This window comes from Prorops nasuta, unplaced genomic scaffold (assembly GCF_024137725.1).
Source record: "Prorops nasuta isolate Cenicafe-Biocafe unplaced genomic scaffold, Cenicafe_Pnas_1.2 PNAS00023, whole genome shotgun sequence".
Taxonomy (NCBI): Eukaryota; Metazoa; Arthropoda; class Insecta; order Hymenoptera; family Bethylidae; genus Prorops; species Prorops nasuta.
The window spans coordinates 1,816,586-1,841,560 of record NW_027116820.1 but is presented as its reverse complement, the minus strand read 5'-3'; the positions used below and the strand labels follow the sequence as shown (position 1 = coordinate 1,841,560).

General features: G+C 33.8%; 2 protein-coding genes across 4 annotated transcripts; one reads left to right on the top strand and one right to left on the bottom strand.

Moving 5' to 3' along the window:
• Positions 1 to 14,934: 14,934 nt before the first annotated feature.
• LOC136781530 (putative nuclease HARBI1) lies at positions 14,935 to 16,377 on the bottom strand. The gene is made up of 3 exons (XM_066740418.1): positions 16,091 to 16,377; positions 15,872 to 16,018; positions 14,935 to 15,727 (listed from the first exon to the last, which is right to left on the bottom strand). Exons 1-3 carry the CDS (start codon positions 16,375 to 16,377, stop codon positions 14,935 to 14,937), a joined length of 1,227 nt encoding a protein of 408 aa, XP_066596515.1.
• Positions 16,378 to 22,499: 6,122 nt separating this feature from the next.
• Positions 22,500 to 24,775, top strand: GatA (glutamyl-tRNA(Gln) amidotransferase subunit A, mitochondrial). 3 transcript variants are annotated; one of them, XM_066740434.1, is made up of 4 exons: positions 22,500 to 22,551; positions 22,614 to 23,450; positions 23,510 to 24,139; positions 24,248 to 24,775. In XM_066740434.1, the coding sequence occupies exons 2-4, from the start codon at positions 22,925 to 22,927 to the stop codon at positions 24,547 to 24,549; spliced, it is 1,458 nt and encodes a 485-aa protein (XP_066596531.1). In that variant the 5' UTR covers positions 22,500 to 22,551; positions 22,614 to 22,924; the 3' UTR covers positions 24,550 to 24,775. The 3 variants fall into 3 exon arrangements, with proteins under 3 accessions (XP_066596531.1, XP_066596532.1, XP_066596530.1); XM_066740435.1 differs by having other exon boundaries at positions 22,614 to 23,318; positions 23,510 to 24,773; XM_066740433.1 differs by having other exon boundaries at positions 23,510 to 24,772.
• Positions 24,776 to 24,975: the final 200 nt, after the last annotated feature.

Here is a 24,975-nt window from a genome sequence, read left to right as displayed (position 1 = left end):
GTTAAAATGCTCAAATACATATGTATAAAAATACTTAAGTTTACGTTTCTTTATTTTTTATTTAACGACGGTCTACTTAAGAAAATAAATTTCGCAAAATTTGAAGTCTTAGGGTATGAGCTTAGGGGGGATATATAAGTAAAATTTGCTTTTGACTACTTTTTTTCATTAATATGAACGACGGTGGGATGAAAGAATGGTAAATAATTACATCTCACCTTCTGTTGAATGAAAAATATGTTTTTTATTTTTTATATTACTCAAAAAAATATCTAAAAATTTTATTTAAAAAGTTATAAATCAAAATGCGAAAAATTGGTATAAGTTAACTTATTTAATTTACAATCTCTTAAGCTAAAATGGTTTTGATTGAACAAATATTCATATGATATTTATACATCTCATAATTTACTAGAACAGTTTGATTAATTAAATTCTATAATTTTACGCAAATAGAGCATGGACATAGGGCGCTTAAGTTGATTTTGTTCGATCACGTATACACATACAGTGCTTTTAACTATAGTGTAGTATATCATTTTCCATGTTAAATTAAAGAGTGAAACTAGCCGAACCACACACGATTCAATTTCCCACTGTGTACATACTACTGACACCTCTTCAAATAACCAATTAATATACGAAGTTATAAATAAAATACGTAAGATAATTGTCCAAAAGCTAAATGATATGGGTTACCATGGATTACTTATATACCATCTAGGCAAGAATACCATGCATTTTAAAAAAACTGTGCTTACAAATTTATTCGCAAGATGGTGTGGAATACAGTTTATTTCAAACTATTTTCATTAAACAAATATAAAGTCTTTTCCAATCGATCAGAATATCAGTATTCTTCCCAGATAGCCTTATCCGATTGTGCAAAAGTAAACGAAATTCTGCTACAAAATCCAGTCAGCAAAATGACACCATATTGGAAACAGAACCTGACTTGTCAGATTCTGCTAACAGATTAACAACAATATGATATCGCTTTATGCGGCAGAACCTACAGTACATTTGTAGTAGAAAAGCAAGTGAACCTGCAGCAGATTTACAGCAGGAATGCAGTAGACTCTGCGGCAGAGCCTGCAGCAGATTTGTAGCAGAAACACAGCAGACTCTGCGTACTTGATTTAAATATCTTACGCCGTGTGACGCATGCACAGAACGATAAACTTAACGGCATGTGTTAGTACAATGTAGTCACTAGGTGGTGCTGGTGCATCGTTTAAAATTTTATGAATTTTATTACAAATAAAATAGGTTCATTAAACAATTATAAAAATAAAATGAATTTATGTATTCTTCAAATAATAGATTTTTATTTAATACTAATAATCCTTCACACATATTATTTAAATGATACCATATAATATTATATATTCATATGAGAGTACTTTATATCTAGCGATTATTCGAGTTTATAACATGCAGATTAGGAATGTTTGTTCATAATTTTTACTTTCTTTTCTTTCTTTAGTTACTCGTCATACCTTGAATGGTTTTGATACTTTCTTATCTGATAGCTAGGTTCTCAGGTATACATTGTAAATTATACATATTATTATTTAACTTTATGGAAAATCAAAACGTTATTTTTAAGGACCGATAATAGTTCCTTTGATTTCAAATTTATCAAAAAGAATTTGTGTTATATGTATTATTAATATGAATGTGTATTCCTGTAAATATTTTATAATGTAAGAAAAAATAATTCTGGTAATAAAGATTGAAATGAAACGCTTTAAATTAAAATAAAATGTTTTTATTGAATTTTCAAGAAAATTAGCCATAACTAGATTTAAATAACAATTTGAAACCATTTAAAGGGCGCACATACACCGCGTAACAATTACTGCTTTATTTTTGTTTTGAATCTGCTGTCAGAGCCTGTACTGCAGACCCTGTCGCAAATCTGTTATAAATCTGCGCCTAGCTTATGCTTACAGATTCCGTTTTGGTTTTGGCGCCATTCTGCTAGAAGGCTAGTATGTGTCAGTTCTGACAGCAAACACCAAGTCAAATGTTTCTATAGTTGATAGCAATCTGACAACAAAATTTGAGCATTTCTGTTGGCAATTTGCTAGCAATCTGCGCACAAAATGTTATCTGGGCTAATGATCAATCCGAATTACTATAGACCTCTCCCCTTCTTCTTTTCTGATAGCTCACGTACCCAGATAGCGTTTTCCGATTTCGCAAAAGTAAACGAAATTCTGATACAAAATCCAGTCAGCAGAATGACACCATATTTGAAACCGAATCTGATTTGTCAGTTCCTGCTAACAGATTAATAACAAAATGATACCGCTTTCTCTGGCAGAGCCTGTGGCAGATTAGCACCTAAAACGCAACAGAACCTGTGTCAGAGCCTGCAGCATATCTGCAGCAGAAACGCAGCAGACTCTGCGTACCTGAATTTAAATGTCTTACGCTGTTTGACGCATGCGCAGAACGGTAAACATGACGCCGTCTTTTAGAACAACGTTAAAGTCACTAGGTGGTACATCGTTTAAAATTGTATTAATTATAATATCTGAAAATTTTTAAACATATAATGATAAATATCCAGAAGAAATAACGTTTAATTGACGTTGAGGGAACAACGTATTTACCCATAACCAATTCGAAACGGTTGAATACAAGGCATCTTTCTAACATTTTTTAAACGTACGTTGTATTCTCCAAGAGAAATAACGTTTAACTTCCGTTGATGAAGCAACGTTTTTCTCCACAACTAATATGAAACGGTAGAATTGATGGAATCTTTCTAATGTATTTTAAATATTGATTTTTTCTATAGATGCAACGATTAAATGATGTTAGCACAACGTTTTCTTCGTGAACTGAAATTATGTCAAGGAAACAGTTCAAATATTGTTTTTAGTAATATTTATTCAAATGATTAAAAAATTGTAATTTATAAAAATATTTAACAACAAAGATTTTTAGGATTTAATTCGAAATAAAAAATAATGTAAGGTGATTTTCAATAACAGTTGCATATTCATCAAAATTGTAACGATCTATCATATGCTAACGTAGCTTAGTGGTTAAGGTGCGCGCCATGTTAAAAATTCTTTCAGCTATTTTACGATTTGTAACCAATTCCAGGAGAAAGGAGACTCGAAGGATGGTCCGCTGTGCTTCTAGGATGCAGATTATTATAGTGTGTAAGATTCGATGATTGATAGAAATCAATATAAAGACAATTAATTCATATAGATTACGTGTAGGAGGAAAAACCTGCTGCACGCAGGTTCGCGTCCAGCCATCTCCTAATATTTTTTCTTTTTTTTTTTAGTAAAAATTGATTGTATAATGGTAACTTATAATATTTCGTGATTTTAATGCAAATTGAAGTGTTAAATTATTCACGCGATTCAATTTATTCATCCTAAAATTTTTTCAAGCGGACAGAAACGTTAAATTAACCGTTGTGTAAACGTTAAATCAACCGTTGATAGAAACGTGGATTTTGGCGACATAGGGCACGTTGTTTCAACTATAGATAACGCGTTAAGAAATTACGTTGATTCAACATTTTTGGTTTTATTGGGTAACATTTTAAAGAGCGTACATAGAGTAACAAATCCTGCTTTGTTTTTGTTTTTAATCTGCCTTCAGAGACTGTACTGCAGACTCTGTCACAAATCTGCTATAAATCTGCGCTCAGGTTATGTGTACAGATTCCGTTTTGTTTTTGGCGTCATTCTGCTAGAAGGCTAGTATGTGCCGGTTCTGACGGCAAATACCAAGTCAAATGTTTCTATAGTTGATAGCAATCTGACAACAAAATTTGAGCATTTCTGTTAGCAATCTGCTGCCAATCTGCACACAAAATGTTATCTGGGAAACTGCTGTCAACCGTTCGAAAATACAGTATGCAGTACGCAATGTAGCACGCTTATTAAAAAACGAACGTTGATTGCAATACACTGTGATGACGTAGTACTGCCAGTACTGCCAGCACAAAAACGAACGCACTCTTTGTGTGCTTTGCTTGCCCTCTCTGTTCAACTGTTTCTGTTGCAAAAAAGGCCATTTCTGGCAACTCTGCTTCACTGCTCTTCCGCACTTCGCAGTGCTCAGCAGAATGTGCTAATCACACGGATATGGCCTAAAGTAGTGTGAGACTACGGCTGACTTGTCTGACTTGTACGATTAAGGGTGCGTTCGTTTTTGTGCTGGCAGTACTGGCAGTACTACGTCATCACAGTGTATTGCAATCAACGTTCGTTTTTTAATAAGCGTACTGCATTGCGTACTGCATACTGTATTTTCGAACGGTTGACAGCAGTTTAGTGCCAGTTACCGTGGGGTGGGAAATAGCAGCTTATCACATCGAGTATTTACGTGAGCTATCAGAAAGGATGAAGGGGAGAGGTCTATAGTAATTCGGATTGATCATTAGAATAGATCTTTTTTTTTACTTTGCTTGAAAAAAAAACTGATAACATTTTTTGTATTCAGTGTGGTTAAAGTAATACTGAAAAAGTCTGAAAAATTTGGGAAATTAATAAGTTAACGGGATTCCTCACGCCTACTTTATCGACAGTTCAAGTCAATAAACAATTAGTTTAATAAAATTCAAATGCAAAGCGTATTGAACAATCGTGGGTTTGTAGGACAATGTGCCAGTCCTAACGAGTCAAACGAACTTAACCCATTAACGTCCAAAATGTCAAAATTTCTTGCACGTTTTCAAAGTGATTTTTTCCTATGTAATTGGCGTTGAAAAAATTCTTGAACCACATATTCTGATGTAAAATTGCATGCTCTTTCAGAATCCGTTGCCAGAATCATGATAAATCTCACAGGAAAAGAGATATGCTCGATTGAAACATAAAAAACACCTAAATTTTCGAAACAAAAAATTTTTAGGATTTTTTTTCGAAGTGTTACGGTGAAGATATCACCTTGCGACCGTGATCAAAGGTGATCATGGGAGTTGAAGTTTAACAGGGATTTTTTTTTGTTGACCTTGAACCATCGCTTCTTTACAAAATGGCGGAAAAAACGAATTTTTTTTTTCAATCTTCATCAACTTTTTTCTCGAAATCTATGGTCTTTAGAAAAAAATTCATAAAAACAAAAATGCCTTAGAATCGCTCGAGGAACATTCTCAAATTTTTTCAGAATTTTTTAAGACAATTTTTGATTATCCGGGAAACTTGTGAAATGGAATTTTTAAAAATGTCTCCAAAAATTCTGAAAAAATTTTAGGATGTTCTCGAGTGCTTCTAAGACATTTTTGTTCTTATGAATTTTTTTCTAAAGTCCATAGATTTCGAGAAAAAAATGGATAAAGTTGAAAAAATAAAAATTCGTTTCGGCCGATGTTTTGAAAACCTATTGGTAAAAAAACGTTCTGTCTACGAAAACTCGGAAAAAATTTTACAATATTGCTCGAATGATTCTAACTTATTTTCATTCTTTTTTCAAAGACTTATAGATTCCGACAAAAATTTCATCCTTTATTTCCATTTCATTTCGGCAGATAAGCGTAATTTTTGGTCTCATGTATTCATGAATATTCGTCTTTTTTTGTTCTCTTCTTTCGTATTTTTGTACATACGGATGAGTGATAAATAAACGAAATCATTAATTTCATACATTATGTCGCGGAAACGTGTAAGATCTTCTGAATATGAATCAGATTCTTCAGATAGTGATTCAGAACGCAACGTATTGATTCCGGATCCTGACTATTCAGGTTCCGATGATTCTGGTTCCGATTTTGATTCAGATTGCGAACATGTAATACCCAATATCACTTACAATAAAGCTCGTGCAAATTATTCTGAAAAACAAGATAAACTTGAAAAAGGTCATGAATTCACTTGGATTGAGGGTGAAAAGTTACACCCTGATTCTTGTGAAGATAAAGTATTATTGTCCGAATCGCAAAAAAAGAAAATACGTAGGAGCGAACCTTTTCAATTGTTTGAAACCTTTTTTTCTATTGAAATGAAAAAATATATTATTGATGCGTGTAAAGACAATGGTTATGATCTGAAATTGAAAGATCTTGATACTTTTATTGGAATAGTTATTTTTTCTACATTCAATCCCAGAAAATCACAGAGAGATTACTGGTCATCTGATCCGTATTTATCTAATGAAGTAGTTTCTTCTGCAATGTCTCGCCAACAATTTGAAATCACAAAATCTAAATTGAAGTTTTCAAAAAACAAAGACAAAGATTGAAATGATCGAGGATGGCGCGTTCGTTCTCTACTGAAACTTTTTCAAAATAACATCATGAAATTCGGAATATGGAGAACTGCTCTATCCGTTGATGAGATGATGGCCAAATCCTATGCAAAAACTGTTTTGAAACAATTTATTCGAGGAAAACCGATAAGATTTGGTTTGAAATTTTGGGGCTTGTGTACTTCGGACGGCTATCTACTGAATTTGGATCTTTATTGCGGCAAGAATTCTCAAATTGGAGATAAGTTATCTAAATGTGCTTTAGGTTCACGAGTAGTATTATATTTATTACAACCATTTTTTCAAATAATAAGTTATAACAAAATTTCTCAATTTCATCTGTACTTTGACAAGTTCTTCACGAACATGGATTTGGTATTACATTTGAAGAAATTGCGTTTGAAATGCACTGGTACTATCAGAGATAATCGAGTCAAAGAAAAAAATGTGCTTGATAAGAAAGCTGCAAGAGGGACATATGTGGTGAAGCACGACGTAAACAGTGGCATAAATTTCATTACTATCATGGATTCGAAGCCCGTCTCAATAGCTTCAACTGCAGCAAGTGTCAATCCTCTATCTATTTCAAAAAGATACAGCGCAGAGGCTAAATCTAAAATTGAAATACCTTTTCCGCAAGCTTTTCACCTATATAACAAATTCATGGGAGGTGTTGACCTGCATGACGGACATTGCAATGACATACTCCCAAGTATACGATCAAAAAAATGGACATGGGTAGTTTTTATGAGACTTATACAGGCGTCTATTACTAATTCTCTTGTAATTTTCAATGCTGCTAATGATGGAAAGAAAAAAGTTGGAATAAAAGAGTTCACTATTTCGATTGCCAAATACTACTTACAAAAAAGTAGTCGCAAAAGTAAAGCACATGGACGATCTAATAGTGACAAATTGAGGATTTGTTCGAATGGAAACTGTCCAATAAGAACAAGAATTTTCTGCAAAACATGTAATTTAAATATTTGCAATAAATGTTGGCTAAAAAAGCACACCTAAAAGTATGAATAAGTGAGAGGCAAGGGGACTCACGGAAAACAAGCACCCCGAGACGTGAGAGGCAAGGGGACTCACGGGAAAAAAGCACCCCAAAGGAGACAGAATTTTACCACGTCCACGCCGTAGTCTCTGGGTAACGCTAAGAGTAAAAAAATCTTCCTAAAATTTGAACAGAAATCGTTTTTTACCAATAGGTTTTTAGAACATAGCGGCCGAAACGAATTTTTATTTTTTCAACTTTATCAATTTTTTTCTCGAAATCTATGGACTTTAGAAAAAAATTCATAAGAACAAAAATGTCTTAGAAGCACTCGAGAAACACCCTAAAATTTTTTCACAATTTTTGGAGACATTTTTGAAAATTCCATTTCACAAGTTTCCCGGAAAATCAAAAATTGTCTCAAAAAATTCTGAAAAAATTTGAGAATGTTCCTCGAGCGATTCTAAGGCATTTTTGTTTTTATGAATTTTTTTCTAAAGACCATAGATTTCGAGAAAAAAGTTGATGAAGATTGAAAAAAAAAAATTCGTTTTTTCCGCCATTTTGTAAAGAAGCGATGGTTCAAGGTCAACAAAAAAAATCCCTGTTAAACTTCAACTCCCATGATCACCTTTGATCACGGTCGCAAGGTGATATCTTCATCGTAACACTTCGAAAAAAAATCCTAAAAATTTTTTTTTTCGAAAATTTAGGTGTTTTTTATGTTTCAATCGAGCATATCTCTTTTCCTGTGAGTTTTATCATGATTCTGGCAACGGATTCTGAAAGAGCATGCAATTTTACATCAGAATATGTGGTTCAAGAATTTTTTCAACGCCAATTACATAGGAAAAAATCACTTTGAAAACGTGCAAGAAATTTTGACATTTTGGACGTTAATGGGTTAACTTATTAATTTCCCAAATTTTTCAGACTTTTTCAGTATTACTTTAACCACACTGAATACAAAAAATGTTATCAGTTTTTTTTTCAAGCAAAGTAAAAAAAAAGATCTATTCTAATGATCAATCCGAATTACTATAGACCTCTCCCCTTCTTCCTTTCTGATAGCTCACGTAAATACTCGATGTGATAAGCTGCTATTTCCCACCCCACGGTAACTGGCACTAAACTGCTGTCAACCGTTCGAAAATACAGTATGCAGTACGCAATGCAGTACGCTTATTAAAAAACGAACGTTGATTGCAATACACTGTGATGACGTAGTACTGCCAGTACTGCCAGCACAAAAACGAACGCACCCTTAATCGTACAAGTCAGGCAAGTCAGCCGTAGTCTCACACTACTTTAGGCCATATCCGTGTGATTAGCACATTCTGCTGAGCACTGCGAAGTGCGGAAGAGCAGTGAAGCAGAGTTGCCAGAAATGGCCTTTTTTGCAACAGAAACAGTTGAACAGAGAGGGCAAGCAAAGCACACAAAGAGTGCGTTCGTTTTTGTGCTGGCAGTACTGGCAGTACTACGTCATCACAGTGTATTGCAATCAACGTTCGTTTTTTAATAAGCGTGCTACATTGCGTACTGCATACTGTATTTTCGAACGGTTGACAGCAGTTTCCCAGATAACATTTTGTGTGCAGATTGGCAGCAGATTGCTAACAGAAATGCTCAAATTTTGTTGTCAGATTGCTATCAACTATAGAAACATTTGACTTGGTATTTGCCGTCAGAACCGGCACATACTAGCCTTCTAGCAGAATGACGCCAAAAACAAAACGGAATCTGTACACATAACCTGAGCGCAGATTTATAGCAGATTTGTGACAGAGTCTGCAGTACAGTCTCTGAAGGCAGATTAAAAACAAAAACAAAGCAGGATTTGTTACTCTATGTACGCTCTTTAAAATGTTACCCAATAAAACCAAAAATGTTGAATCAACGTAATTTCTTAACGCGTTATCTATAGTTGAAACAACGTGCCCTATGTCGCCAAAATCCACGTTTCTATCAACGGTTGATTTAACGTTTACACAACGGTTAATTTAACGTTTCTGTCCGCTTGAAAAAATTTTAGGATGAATAAATTGAATCGCGTGAATAATTTAACACTTCAATTTGCATTAAAATCACGAAATATTATAAGTTACCATTATACAATCAATTTTTACTAAAAAAAAAAAGAAAAAATATTAGGAGATGGCTGGACGCGAACCTGCGTGCAGCAGGTTTTTCCTCCTACACGTAATCTATATGAATTAATTGTCTTTATATTGATTTCTATCAATCATCGAATCTTACACACTATAATAATCTGCATCCTAGAAGCACAGCGGACCATCCTTCGAGTCTCCTTTCTCCTGGAATTGGTTACAAATCGTAAAATAGCTGAAAGAATTTTTAACATGGCGCGCACCTTAACCACTAAGCTACGTTAGCATATGATAGATCGTTACAATTTTGATGAATATGCAACTGTTATTGAAAATCACCTTACATTATTTTTTATTTCGAATTAAATCCTAAAAATCTTTGTTGTTAAATATTTTTATAAATTACAATTTTTTAATCATTTGAATAAATATTACTAAAAACAATATTTGAACTGTTTCCTTGACATAATTTCAGTTCACGAAGAAAACGTTGTGCTAACATCATTTAATCGTTGCATCTATAGAAAAAATCAATATTTAAAATACATTAGAAAGATTCCATCAATTCTACCGTTTCATATTAGTTGTGGAGAAAAACGTTGCTTCATCAACGGAAGTTAAACGTTATTTCTCTTGGAGAATACAACGTACGTTTAAAAAATGTTAGAAAGATGCCTTGTATTCAACCGTTTCGAATTGGTTATGGGTAAATACGTTGTTCCCTCAACGTCAATTAAACGTTATTTCTTCTGGATATTTATCATTATATGTTTAAAAATTTTCAGATATTATAATTAATACAATTTTAAACGATGTACCACCTAGTGACTTTAACGTTGTTCTAAAAGACGGCGTCATGTTTACCGTTCTGCGCATGCGTCAAACAGCGTAAGACATTTAAATTCAGGTACGCAGAGTCTGCTGCGTTTCTGCTGCAGATATGCTGCAGGCTCTGACACAGGTTCTGTTGCGTTTTAGGTGCTAATCTGCCACAGGCTCTGCCAGAGAAAGCGGTATCATTTTGTTATTAATCTGTTAGCAGGAACTGACAAATCAGATTCGGTTTCAAATATGGTGTCATTCTGCTGACTGGATTTTGTATCAGAATTTCGTTTACTTTTGCGAAATCGGAAAACGCTATCTGGGTACGTGAGCTATCAGAAAAGAAGAAGGGGAGAGGTCTATAGTAATTCGGATTGATCATTAGCCCAGATAACATTTTGTGCGCAGATTGCTAGCAAATTGCCAACAGAAATGCTCAAATTTTGTTGTCAGATTGCTATCAACTATAGAAACATTTGACTTGGTGTTTGCTGTCAGAACTGACACATACTAGCCTTCTAGCAGAATGGCGCCAAAACCAAAACGGAATCTGTAAGCATAAGCTAGGCGCAGATTTATAACAGATTTGCGACAGGGTCTGCAGTACAGGCTCTGACAGCAGATTCAAAACAAAAATAAAGCAGTAATTGTTACGCGGTGTATGTGCGCCCTTTAAATGGTTTCAAATTGTTATTTAAATCTAGTTATGGCTAATTTTCTTGAAAATTCAATAAAAACATTTTATTTTAATTTAAAGCGTTTCATTTCAATCTTTATTACCAGAATTATTTTTTCTTACATTATAAAATATTTACAGGAATACACATTCATATTAATAATACATATAACACAAATTCTTTTTGATAAATTTGAAATCAAAGGAACTATTATCGGTCCTTAAAAATAACGTTTTGATTTTCCATAAAGTTAAATAATAATATGTATAATTTACAATGTATACCTGAGAACCTAGCTATCAGATAAGAAAGTATCAAAACCATTCAAGGTATGACGAGTAACTAAAGAAAGAAAAGAAAGTAAAAATTATGAACAAACATTCCTAATCTGCATGTTATAAACTCGAATAATCGCTAGATATAAAGTACTCTCATATGAATATATAATATTATATGGTATCATTTAAATAATATGTGTGAAGGATTATTAGTATTAAATAAAAATCTATTATTTGAAGAATACATAAATTCATTTTATTTTTATAATTGTTTAATGAACCTATTTTATTTGTAATAAAATTCATAAAATTTTAAACGATGCACCAGCACCACCTAGTGACTACATTGTACTAACACATGCCGTTAAGTTTATCGTTCTGTGCATGCGTCACACGGCGTAAGATATTTAAATCAAGTACGCAGAGTCTGCTGTGTTTCTGCTACAAATCTGCTGCAGGCTCTGCCGCAGAGTCTACTGCATTCCTGCTGTAAATCTGCTGCAGGTTCACTTGCTTTTCTACTACAAATGTACTGTAGGTTCTGCCGCATAAAGCGATATCATATTGTTGTTAATCTGTTAGCAGAATCTGACAAGTCAGGTTCTGTTTCCAATATGGTGTCATTTTGCTGACTGGATTTTGTAGCAGAATTTCGTTTACTTTTGCACAATCGGATAAGGCTATCTGGGAAGTTAACGGGATCCCTCACGCCTACTTTATCGACAGTTCAAGTCAATAAACAATTAGTTTAATAAAATTCAAATGCAAAGCATATTGAACAATCGTGGGTTTGTAGGACAATGTGCCAGTCCTAACGAGTCAAACGAACTTAAAAACACTCAAATTAGTGGAAAAATAACCCTGTACCATTGTGCCACGTTCTTGAAGAGAGGTTACTTTTGGTTATTTCTACTTCAAGAACGCGGGACAGTGGTACAGCGTTATTCTTCATCCGATTTGAGTTTTTTTAAGCTCGATTGACTCGTTATAATTGGCACCTTGTCATAAAGAAGCCCGTTTTTGCAATTTGCATCGCATTTGACTTTTATTAAACGAATTGTTTATTGACTTGTACTGTCGGTAAAGCACGCGTGAGGGATCCTGTTAACTGAATATCTTGAATACTGATATTCTGATCGATTGGAAAAGACTTTACATTTGTTTAATGAAAATAGTTTGAAATAAACTGTATTCCACACCATCTTGCGAATAAATTTGTAAGCACAGTTTTTTTAAAATGCATGGTATTCTTGCCTAGATGGTATATAAGTAATCCATGGTAACCCATATCATTTAGCTTTTGGACAATTATCTTACGTATTTTATTTATAACTTCGTATATTAATTGGTTATTTGAAGAGGTGTCAGTAGTATGTACACAGTGGGAAATTGAATCGTGTGTGGTTCGGCTAGTTTCACTCTTTAATTTAACATGGAAAATGATATACTACACTATAGTTAAAAGCACTGTATGTGTATACGTGATCGAACAAAATCAACTTAAGCGCCCTATGTCCATGCTCTATTTGCGTAAAATTATAGAATTTAATTAATCAAACTGTTCTAGTAAATTATGAGATGTATAAATATCATATGAATATTTGTTCAATCAAAACCATTTTAGCTTAAGAGATTGTAAATTAAATAAGTTAACTTATACCAATTTTTCGCATTTTGATTTATAACTTTTTAAATAAAATTTTTAGATATTTTTTTGAGTAATATAAAAAATAAAAAACATATTTTTCATTCAACAGAAGGTGAGATGTAATTATTTACCATTCTTTCATCCCACCGTCGTTCATATTAATGAAAAAAAGTAGTCAAAAGCAAATTTTACTTATATATCCCCCCTAAGCTCATACCCTAAGACTTCAAATTTTGCGAAATTTATTTTCTTAAGTAGACCGTCGTTAAATAAAAAATAAAGAAACGTAAACTTAAGTATTTTTATACATATGTATTTGAGCATTTTAACCTTAATTTGACTGGAGTAGCCTACAACTAGAAATCAAAATGAGCGGCAACATACACATTAATAAGAAGGTCTGCGTTGATGGCATTTATTTGCGTGTATTGCCGTCTATGTAATGCCCTTTACTCATGTTTTGGCTGGTGTCGTCTGCTGTACTGCAGCTACACTACCTTTTCAGGCATAGTATTCGCAGTAGGAAGTGACATAAAAAGTTATAAAAACATTGAAGTTTTCAAATGTTGAATATCTGCGACTAAGCAGTTCTCATTGGGTGCGTTCCAAGTCACGCATAAAGCGCTCAGAGCGCATACATATTCGTTCCGATTTGAGCAATATGTCCATAAAGAGCGCTTTGCTAGCGATTATATTTCCCTAGATTATACTATCCGAATAAATTCTTTGACTATTTCGAATGTACAGATATCGCATAAGCTGCCCCTAAATCAGACTTGAAGCAGTTGAAGCTTTCATTGCGTAAATAAATTTAACGCGCCATTTTTGAATGTTCTGTAAATATCGAATGTTGCAACCTGATTCTGAGGATTATTTTATTTTTCTAAATGGTGGAATTATATGAATTTCCTGTTCTTTTGGAAGAGACTAATGAATCAATCATATTATTAGAAAGTGAAGAAAATATAGAAAGAGCTGTTCGAGGTGAAAAGAATTATATTATACCTTTATATGAACTATAAATTCTATTTAAATATTACTAATTTAATTTATTATTTTAATCATATTAAATGTTAGATTTATCTAGGTATATAATTATTTGCAGACCCAGCATTTTTGTTAAGCCTCGTTAAGAAACATAAGAATTCCTTAAGAGACAGTACTAACACCACATCTGTAATTGATTGTGAATACGATGAAGAAAATTGTGATGAACCTGATCCAACACCAGGAACAAGTATCCAAGATGATAACAGTGATAATAAACCAGCATTTATATGGCCAGACAATGCTGTGTTACTTTTACTTGAGTTATACAGGGAAAAAGAACATGAATTTACAAACAGTTGCAAACGAAGCCATAAAATTTGGTCAGAAATTGCTGATCAAATAAGAGATATGAACCCAGCATATGCTGTTACAGCACAGCAATGTACATCTAAAATGTCAGGATTAAAACGGACATACAAAAGAATAATTGACATGAATAAGAAAAGTGGTAACCACAGGACTTCGTGGTCATTGTTTTCAGTATGTTTTTAATAAAATGTATTATTACACAGTTTATGTACTATTTATTAGTCTGTTGTTTATATACTTACTGTTTTTTGCAGACTATGGATTCCTTATTTGGAGATAAAGCATCCACTAAACCACTTTCGATTGCTACAAGTGATGGTCCATCAAATCCGGGAAAAATAGAAGCATCCAATTTAAACACTGATCCCAAAGTAATCCCAAAGAAAAGAAAGCGGATAGAGAACATCCTAGAAGAACATTTTCAAAATTCTGAGGAAGACAAGAAAAAAAGAAATTATGAAATTCAAGAGAGAGAGGCAAATAGAGAAAGAAGGCATCAAGAAAGACTGCAAGCAGCTGAAAAAAGACATAATGAAGGTATAAGTATACAAAAGTCATTTATTGATATGATGACAAAATTTTTAGACAAAGTATAATTTACCTAATAAGCACATGTACCTAATATTAAACTTATTATATATATAAGTATATATAATGTAATAACTAAGATGAATCAAGGCTGAAACTTGTTTATTATATGAATATTTAATTAATACAAAATTTAAACCATTTCTTTAAAAAATATAAAACGAAGGTATAGACACAAATTATATTTGTTGTAATAAAGTGATGAGTTAAATTTTCTATATTGGAAAAACTATATATTTGCAAGTTTTATTTGTAATTCCCTCATTATCATGTTTCTCTTCTCATTGCCTACATTATAATTATATTGAGGTGCTGCTTCAATTGACTCCTCACACGTAACACCAACCGTCATCTCATCGTTTTGTAATATACAGATGTTGTGTAGCACACAGCATGCTATAATGAACTCAGGAATTTTTCTAATATCTGTTAGTGGTAGGCAATCTAACAATATCCTGAATCGTATTTTTAACAGCCCTATTGCTCGTTCGACTGCCATCCTTGTTGATGATAAACAAAAATTATAATTTTTTTGTCGAACTGTTAAATGGCCATTGTCTCTGAATGGAACTAATAAGTGATTGTGGTTGGCATAAGCTGCGTCTCCAATAATATGGGAGTCATTCAAAAAATATACATGTGGCTTCTCAAGAAATGATGCAACGGGAGAGTTTCTAAACACTCTAGCATCATGTAGTGAGCCTACTTCACCTGCATAGCAATGGGTAAATAGGCCATGCGAAATACATACCAATTGGACATTAAGTGAATGGAAGCCTTTTCGGTTCATATAGGAAGCTGCATCAGTTGGCGGAGCTCTTATTTTTATGTGCGTGCCATCGATTGCACCAATCACATTTGGAAAACCATTAGTTTTCTTGAAACTTTCCATAATATAAGTACAATTGTCTCCGTTAGGCCACTGTATAAATCTTGGTGCGATGCAATGTAATGCATAAGTTACCCTCCTAACAGCTCTAAAAGCAGTAGCCTTTCCAACACCAAATTTTATGCAAACTGACCTGTAATTATTCAGTAAAGAAATAATAGCTTCTTGTAAACTAACTTAAGAATTATTCATTACGCATGTGTGTTTATTCTATTATTATAATAATAAAACACATATCTTTGGTACAGAAATTATTATGTGCAGTTCGCATACATACCTATATGAGTCAGGAGTAGCCATAAACCATAAAGCAATATATAATTGCTTTTCAGCAGAAATAGGTTTTTTTCCACAAATGGATGATGTAGCATTTAAGGCTGCTCCAATTAAAGAAAGTACCTTCTCGAAGGTAGCAGGATACATCCTAAATTGCAAGTTATAACGTAGCAAAATTAAATTTGGTTTATAAATTAATGTATATATACTAGAAATTTACCTAAAGTGTTGTTTAAACACAACGTCTTTATAGTTAGGAATTACACGTTCGATGTAATCACTGATTATAGGTAATTTCTCAGGTTCTCCACGCGAGTAATTAATCATAAGTCTTTGATACAAAATTTGTAAATCAATAAGAGGTACTTCATCCTCTTCATTCTCGCTATCACTAGATTCCAAACTATCACTATCATAATTTTTAAAAAATGATAAGGAAGTAATTGTCGCGAACATAAATTTTTTCAAATCTTTATTTCTGGAGCATCTCTCTTCAATGGACGTCATTTTTCATTTATTTTGCGTACCAAAACCGTTCCGAATAGCTTATATGCGGCTATGCAGTTCGAGCGGTCTGAGCGTGCAGTAATGAAAAGAAACGATTTCAAAGCGCTGTGCGACATAAATGCGCTGAAAGCGCCCCATGCGTGACTTGGAACGCACCCATTGGCTGCAGTACCCGCAGTAGGAAATGACATCAAAATCATTACGTCATAAAAACTTGACAGTACCGTAAAAGTGCACTGCAATGTACATATAAACGAACGTTATGTAACGTCCCGGGAGGAGAATTTACTATTAGCCCGGTGAGTACTGAAATAAACCGTTTTGGGCACTATGCGTTGGCCTAGTTAACCCTGGGCCGGTGGCGATTCGGACAAAATTGCGGAAAACAAAGGTTTCTACTTACTGTATGGAGAGCCGGCGAAATAGCGATGTCGTAGGCAGCTTCCTCGATGAGTCTTTAAGCAGGGTGCGAGACCGGGAGAAGGTGAGATGGAAAGAATCACTGAGTCGAGTAAGAATTTATGCGTATTTATAAAAACGAGTACAAAGATAAAAGGAATACAAAATGTAGCAAAAGGTAGCAGAGCAAAAACAGAGTCGACAAGTCTAGATGCCCCCGGGGTTTTTATACACCCCGGGGGGGCAGGGCACAAGCGTCCAAGGAGCATGGTGGGAGAGCATGGGGAAGATAAAGTCAGGAATATTCATTGTTAGTCTTCCCCCACCATGGCTGCCTCAAGACGCTTGCACCCCACCTACACAATAGCCTTATGGTACGAACGGCGGGGCCCGATGTCCTGCGCTACGGCTTCGCGTGGTTCAGGGCGAGCTAGATTCCCGGCGCGGGGAATACAAATCTTCTTCAGGGGTATCCCAGCGTGCGGGGCTCGAAGGCCCCCCTAAGATGCATACGGTGCATACTGTATCTAGGCCCGAGATCCGCGTGCGGCATCGCAGGCACTCCCGAAGGATCCTATAGTTGGGGTTGTTCACAACGCACTCGACGCATGGCCCACCGCTGGTGAAGGTGGTGAGGCACCGGGTGCATCTCTCGAGGACTTTGTATATCAGTTCCTCACACGAGAAACATCGGGCGTCTAAACGCCAGGTCTCCTGGGTTACTTCCAAGACCTCTGTCATGGAGTAGTGCCGCTTGTGTGCCCCCGGCATCAGGAGATAACAGTCCGTGCATAGCATTCCGGGGTGCGTCGTGTTAGTTCGGTGGGCGATGCGCATCCCCCGAACGAAAAAAAGGGGTTGCGTCCCTTGGATGGAGCGAGTTTCCACAAATGGATACATTGTGCCTCTGGAAGGTAAAGTGTAGGTAGAGCAGAGTCCTATTAGGGATGCGAAGCGTCGGTAAGCGGTTAGCGGGTTCTGTACAGAGGTGGCGCTGCAAGGCTTATAATTAACTTATTATATGGACAAGCAACCAGGGGAAAGGAAGTTCGGTGATATGCCGTGGGGTATCGTCTCAGTGGGTAAGGCCTGGACGTTACAGTTACCTGTTATACTGCCGATACTGGCAGTACAAAAACGAACACAGCCTAAGTAGTAAAAGCAATGTTTATGTAAACACAAATTTTGGCAGGTCAGCTGAATGGTTATGTTCAAATCTGTTTCAGATAAGTAAAAATTAATCTTCAGGTATAAAATGCATTGGAACGCGATGCTTTGTGAATAATATCATTTTTTACAGATACTTTGGTTAAATTTGGATGGTGCGCAAAGTCAATTTCAAGAGTACATGCAAAGAAAAATTTATTGGCAAGCAGATTAGGTACTTCTTAGCAAAAACATAATGGCTGGGATGACAAATTATCAGATTTAAGGATTACGATGGATATACCAGAGATGTATTTACCTTCATGTATTAAGTTACCACCAGTTGAGTGTATCCTCCGCTCTGCTGATCTGTAAAGATGCAGAAACATCAATGTACATATAACATTATTTAGACTCAGGTAATCTTCAAAAATTTGATGAAAAGAGACTCAGTAAGTGTTTTTGTAAAATGATTTCTGCAGCCTTGAAATTTTTTATGATTCAGGTAATATTGGATTATGCAATTATGCAGATAATTCATAACTGCAAAAAGGAATGGTGGACACGTCATTGAATACAAGTGAACTCAATGATGATATTGGTACATTAAATTCTCTTCAAGTGACTTCAAACTAGCAGCAGTCTTAAGAGATACGGCTGTTATGGTTTGTGATGATGATCCAGCAAACCACCTTTATCAAATTGCTGCAATTCAAAATGTCCTTTTGTTTTTGGCTTAATGTCATATTTGTTTCTTTAACATGGAAAACACAGAAACCGTTTAGCCCTTGCAGCTTGAAATTACAAAATGAAGTCATTTGATAGTTTGTGCACCAAAAAGTGTCCATGACCCATTATATGCATAATATGGATGGCAGTTTCTCCTATTACTAGGAAGAAGTATGCGTAAAGTGTCTTGGATGTTAAAACGATTGAAAATCCCTTTAAGCTGCTTATTCTCATAAAAAAACTGAGTATACCTTTGAATTTAAACAATGTCTGTGAATATAACCACTCTATTCCTAAAAATTATTTTTGTTGACAAATCACTCAATTTTCATTGATTTTTCAGATTATAAGAATATCAATGATTAATGTCATTCATAATTCACAAAGCTGTTGAGCTGGTTTTATTAAATGTAGCAATTCAAGGCAGTGACCTATGGGACTTGCAAAAGTAATACGTAATAAGATTTTGAGATGTGACTTAAGGACGCTTCGCAATTTACTGCTGCTTTGGGGGCATCAATCAATATGTCGTCATTACAAACTAATTTTATGATAGATTAAAATACTTTTTTTTCCAGATTAATATAAGAAAAATCTCTGTAAGGCTGTACGTGCTATACGTAAAAGAAAGTGAAGGGGTATCCATTTATAAATTTATTAACTTGTTTCCATGTATAAGTCCTACAATATATATGTAAACATTAATAAAACATGTTAAGAAATTGTTAAATCCATTTCTTTATATAACTAGATTAATCCTTTTCTCCAAGTATAAATATTAGACTCAAAGGATGTAGAAAAGCTAAGAGCTACTCCGATATTGATTTTAGAATAAAATATTTGTTGTTCAGAAATCTCAATTTATGATTATAGTCACAAGTACAAGAGGTTTCGGATATCCTGTACAAAAGTCTCTTTGTATGTATCTAACTTAATTTCACATTATTATTATGTTACCGCATTCAAAACCTTATGGGATTCGTAATGCTAGTATAACAGCTATATTTTGGTAGTTATATTCCATATTTGTCAGTACCAGGTATTATCATAGCAAATATCCTAAATGAACTCTTTTTAAATTAAATTATCATAGTCATTTAGCATATATTAACTGTTTCATCATCCAATACTGCTGCCGTCGTTTGACGATACACAAGATTCCATGTAAAACAATTTATATTTCTCCTGTGTCCTCTTAAAAATGCTGTGCTGGTAGTTCACTTTTTAACGAGCAACACATAAACATTATTACCTAAAAAACATGAAATATTTAATAAAGAAAGCATAAAGAATGTAAAAAAATTCATGGATCTATATTAATATTTAAAACATTCCCAAAACGCGAGCTATACCTTTGCTACCAGTAGTTACGAAATATTGATTGATGCCCACAAAGCAGCAGTAAATTGTGAAGGGTCCTTAAGTCACATCTCAAAATCTTATTACGTATTACTTTTGCAAGTCCCATAGGTCACTGCCTTGAATTGCTACATTCAATAAAACCAGCTCAACAGCTTTGTGAATTATGAATGACATTAATCATTGATATTCTTACAATCTGATAAATCAATGAAAATTGAGTGATTTGTCAACAAAAATAATTTTTAGGAATAGAGTGGTTATATTCACAGACGATGTTTAAATTCAAAGGTATACTCAGTTTTTTGATGAGAATAAGCAGCTTAAAGGGATTTTCAATCGTTTTAACATCCAAGACACTTTACGCATGCTTCTTCCTAGTAATAGGAGAAACTGCCATCCATATTTTGCGTATAATGAGTCATGGACACTTTTTGGTGCACAAACTATCAAATGACTTCATTTTGTAATTTCAAGCTGCAAGGGCTAAACGGTTTCTGTGTTTTCCATGTTAAAGAAACAAATATGACATTAACCCAAAAACAAAAGGACATTTTGAATTGCAGCAATTTGATAAAGGTGGTTTGCTGGATCTACATCACAAACCATAACAGCCGTATCTCTTAAGACTGCTGCTAGTTTGAAGTCACCTGAAGAGAATGTAATGTACCTATATCATCATTGAGTTCACTTGTATTCAATGACGTGTTTACCATTCCTTTTTGCAGTTATGAATTATCTGCAAAATAGCATAATCCAATATTACTTGAATCATAAAAAATTTCAAGGCTGCAGAAAACATTTTATAAAAACACTTACTGAGTCTCTTTTCATCAAATTTTTGAAGATTACCTGAGTCTAAATAATGTTATATATACATTGATGTTTCTGCATCTTTACAGATCAGCAGAGCTGAGAATACACTCAACTGGTGGTAACTTAATACATGAGGATAAATACATCTCTGGTATATCCATCGCAATCCTTAAATCTGATGATTTGTCATTCCAGCCATTATGTGTTTGCTAAGAAGTACCTAATCTGCTTGCCAATAAATTTTTCTTTGCATGTACTGTTGAAATTGACTTTGCGCACCATCCAAATTTAACCAAAGTATCTGTAACAAATGATATTATTCACAAAGCATCGCGTTCCAATGCATTTTATACATGAAGATTAATTTTTACTTATCTGAAACAGATTTGAACATAACCATCCAGCTGACCTGCCAAAATTTGTGTTTACATAACAATTGCTTTTACTACTTAAATCGTACAAGTCAGCCGTAATCAGCAAACAGAACTTGCAGCGTAGCTACTTCGCAGAGCTGCCAACTCAAATTGACCTTTTTCAGGTTTATTTTTTTTTTGTTGGGAATGCTGCTTTCCACTTTGGACGTTTATTTTCAGGGATTAGATCCAGATCTCGGATCAAACTTACCGCAGCGTCGCAGCTTACGAAAAAAAATACTAGATCACCCTAGACTAATCCGAATCTAGTGAGGAGGCTTTCGCGAGAGTGAATCCGGATCCAGATTTAAGTAGAGTAATTAAGGCCTATTCAGGTGTGGAAATTTTAGCTGTCATTAGTGGCATTATTCTAATCAACAAAAGGTAAATATTAAATATCCAATTTGTTTTGCTAAAGATAAAGAAAGAAGTATAATAATCATTAATAATTTTCACTTTTTATATAATATATTAATTTTCTTACATAATTTCTCTTAATAACATATTATTTACAGATTAAACAATGGATTATATGAATTTATGGAATATTTTATTTGAAAATGATGAGGAGGAAGATGATGTATTATTATCTTCCTCCTCATCATTTTCAAATAAAATATTCCATAAATTCATATAATCCATTGTTTAATCTGTAAATAATATGTTATTAAGAGAAATTATGTAAGAAAATTAATATATTATATAAAAAGTGAAAATTATTAATGATTATTATACTTCTTTCTTTATCTTTAGCAAAACAAATTGGAAATTTAATATTTACCTTTTGTTGATTAGAATAATGCCACTAATGACAGCTAAAATTTCCACAACTGAATAGGCCCTAATTACTCTACTTAAATCTGGATCCGGATTCACTCTCGCGAAAGCCTCCTCACTAGATCCGGATTAGTCTAGGGTGATCTAGTATTTTTTTTCGTAAGCTGCGACACTGCGGTAAGTCTGATCCGAGTTCTGGATCTAATCCCTGAAAATAAACGTCCTTTACAACGGGCCCCAAATTGGAAAAATTCAGGGCTTGAAACCTTAGAATTTGAAAACAAAAAAGCAGTAATCATTCTAGCCGCCTTCGGCGGCTTAAAACACTTGCCTTAAGCCTACGGCACACTATGCTGGATTTCGTGCTAGAATGCTTGCTAGGATTGTGAAGACCAATGATGATTCAGTTGTGAATTAAATATAATAATCTCATTGGTCTTCACAAATCTAGCAAGCATTCTAGCACGAAATCCAGCATAGTGTGCCGTAGGCTTTAGTCTAACCGGTTAGGTCCCCTAACCTAGATTTCCATAAGGTAGACGGTAATTCCATGCGAAAATGATAAATTGTTAATTAATTTATCTTGTTTTACTTCAGAGTGTCTTCATTTCAAGCTCCCGAACATAAAAAATGCTGTCTTGTTTTCAAATTCTGAGGTTTTCATCCCTGAAATTTTCCAAATTACAACGGCCCTAGGGTTGTGTGCATTTTTGTTTCGTAAGTTGCAGTTCTGCGACAAGTTGATCCGTGATCCTGATCTGATCTCTGAAAATAAAATAAATAAACATCCAACACTAGGTTATAGAGAACAGTACATATAATCATATAAATTATTTTTATTACTTTAAATGTGCAAATAGTTAATAACATTATTGTTTTTTAAATACTTTAACTATATATTTTTGATCATGAATAAATTCCTTTTTGATTCAATTATAAATATTAGCAGAGACATTTCTACTGGTAAATTAATTCCATCAGAAATTTGTAAAGCTGCTTTGGATTTAACATTCACTACAAAATCCTTAAATGCTTTTATTACCATAACTGATCAATTAGCTAAACATCAGTCAGTTAAAGCTGATAACCGTCAAGTTGATAATGATAATAAAGGACTGCTAGATGGTATTCCAATTGCAATAAAAGATAATTATTGTGTCAAAGACGAGCTTACTTCTTGTGGATCACTGATGTTATCAAATTTTATTTCCCCATATAATTCTACTGTTTATGATCGTCTTGAAATGAGCGGTGCTATTTTAATTGGCAAAACAAATCTTGATGAATTTGCAATGGGATCAGGTACAGTGAATTCATATTATGGACCTACCAAAAATATATGGAATTCTGAGGTTTTTTATAAGTTTTACTCTATAAATAACAGCAATGTATTTTACAATAAGCAAAATTTAAAAGATGATTGGTATATAGCAGGTAAACTTTTATTAAATTTGTTAAAACATTTAACAAAAACAAGCAGGATCTATTTTTAGGTGGCAGTAGTGGTGGTTCGGCAGTAGCTGTAGCTTCTGGTGCTTGTTATGGTGCAATAGGGTCAGATACTGGTGGATCTACTAGAAACCCTGCATCTTATTGTGGCCTTGTTGGCTTGAAACCAAGTTATGGGCTAATATCGCGTTATGGCCTAATTCCCTTGGTAAATTCAATGGACACTCCTGGCATATTAACAAGGACAGTTGATGATGCTATTGTAATTCTAAATCATATTGCTGGAGCTGATCCTGCAGATTCTACAACCTTAAGAGCAGAATATATTCCATTTTTTGTTAATGATGACATAAATTTACAAAATTTAGTAGTTGGTATACCAAAGGAATACAATACAGTAAATTTAAGTGAAGAAACACTGAAGTGCTGGATGGATGTTACTAATTATTTGATAGAAGGCGGTGCAAAAATTATGCCAGTTTCTTTACCAAATACTAAATTTTCTGTTGTTTGTTATGCAATCTTAAATTGTTGTGAAGTGGCAAGCAATATGGCTCGTTACGATGGAATTCAGTTTGGATACAGATCTTTTCAAGGGGATACTTTTTCTGAATTATATAAAAATACTAGATCTGAAGCCTTTACTAATATTGTTAAAGAGCGTATTTTCACGGGTAATTATTTTTTGCTTGCAGAAAATTATGAAAATTATTATGTTAAGTCTATGAAAATGCGAAGAATGATATCTGAAGATTTTGATAATGTATGGAATTCTAATGTAGATATTTTATTAACACCAACCACTTTGACAGAGGCACCAAGGTATAAAGATTTTGTGAAGTTGGACAATCAAAGTCAATCTTTAGTTCAAGATTATTGTACTCAGCCTGTAAATATGGCAGGTCTACCTGCTATAAGTATACCTATATGTCTTTCTAATAATGGATTACCTTTATCTTTGCAGTTAATAGCTCCTATGCTTCATGAAAGACGGCTTTGTGAAGTAGCAAAATATATAGAAAAAATTGTTAATTTTCCAAAATTAGAACTACAATCTAATGCATTTTGTCATAATTTAAATTGAAATAAAATAACTAGGATAAGTTAAATAAATATAAATTTCTTATATAAAACCATAAGCTGTGTAGTATATTGAGCCTGCTAGACGCGACTAAAATTACTAGCTGTAGATAGAAACTTAATTAGTAATTTCGTTGTTAAGGGGATCCATTGCGCATCGAGAAAGTACTTCCAAATTATCTTCTACAATTTTAAAAATTGGAGTATATTCATACGGACCAAATTGGCTCGTATTGATCTGCTTAATTAACGTAAAGGCTTATTTTTTGGATCAAAAAAAAAAATTTTTTAAATCGGATATTAATAATATTTTATTTCCCATCAATAATTTCGAAAAAGGGAGCCTTTACGATGCTGCGCCAAACTTCAACGAGTAATTTAAGACCAACAAGAAGCAAATATTCCCATAAATGTAGAAGATTTTTTGGAA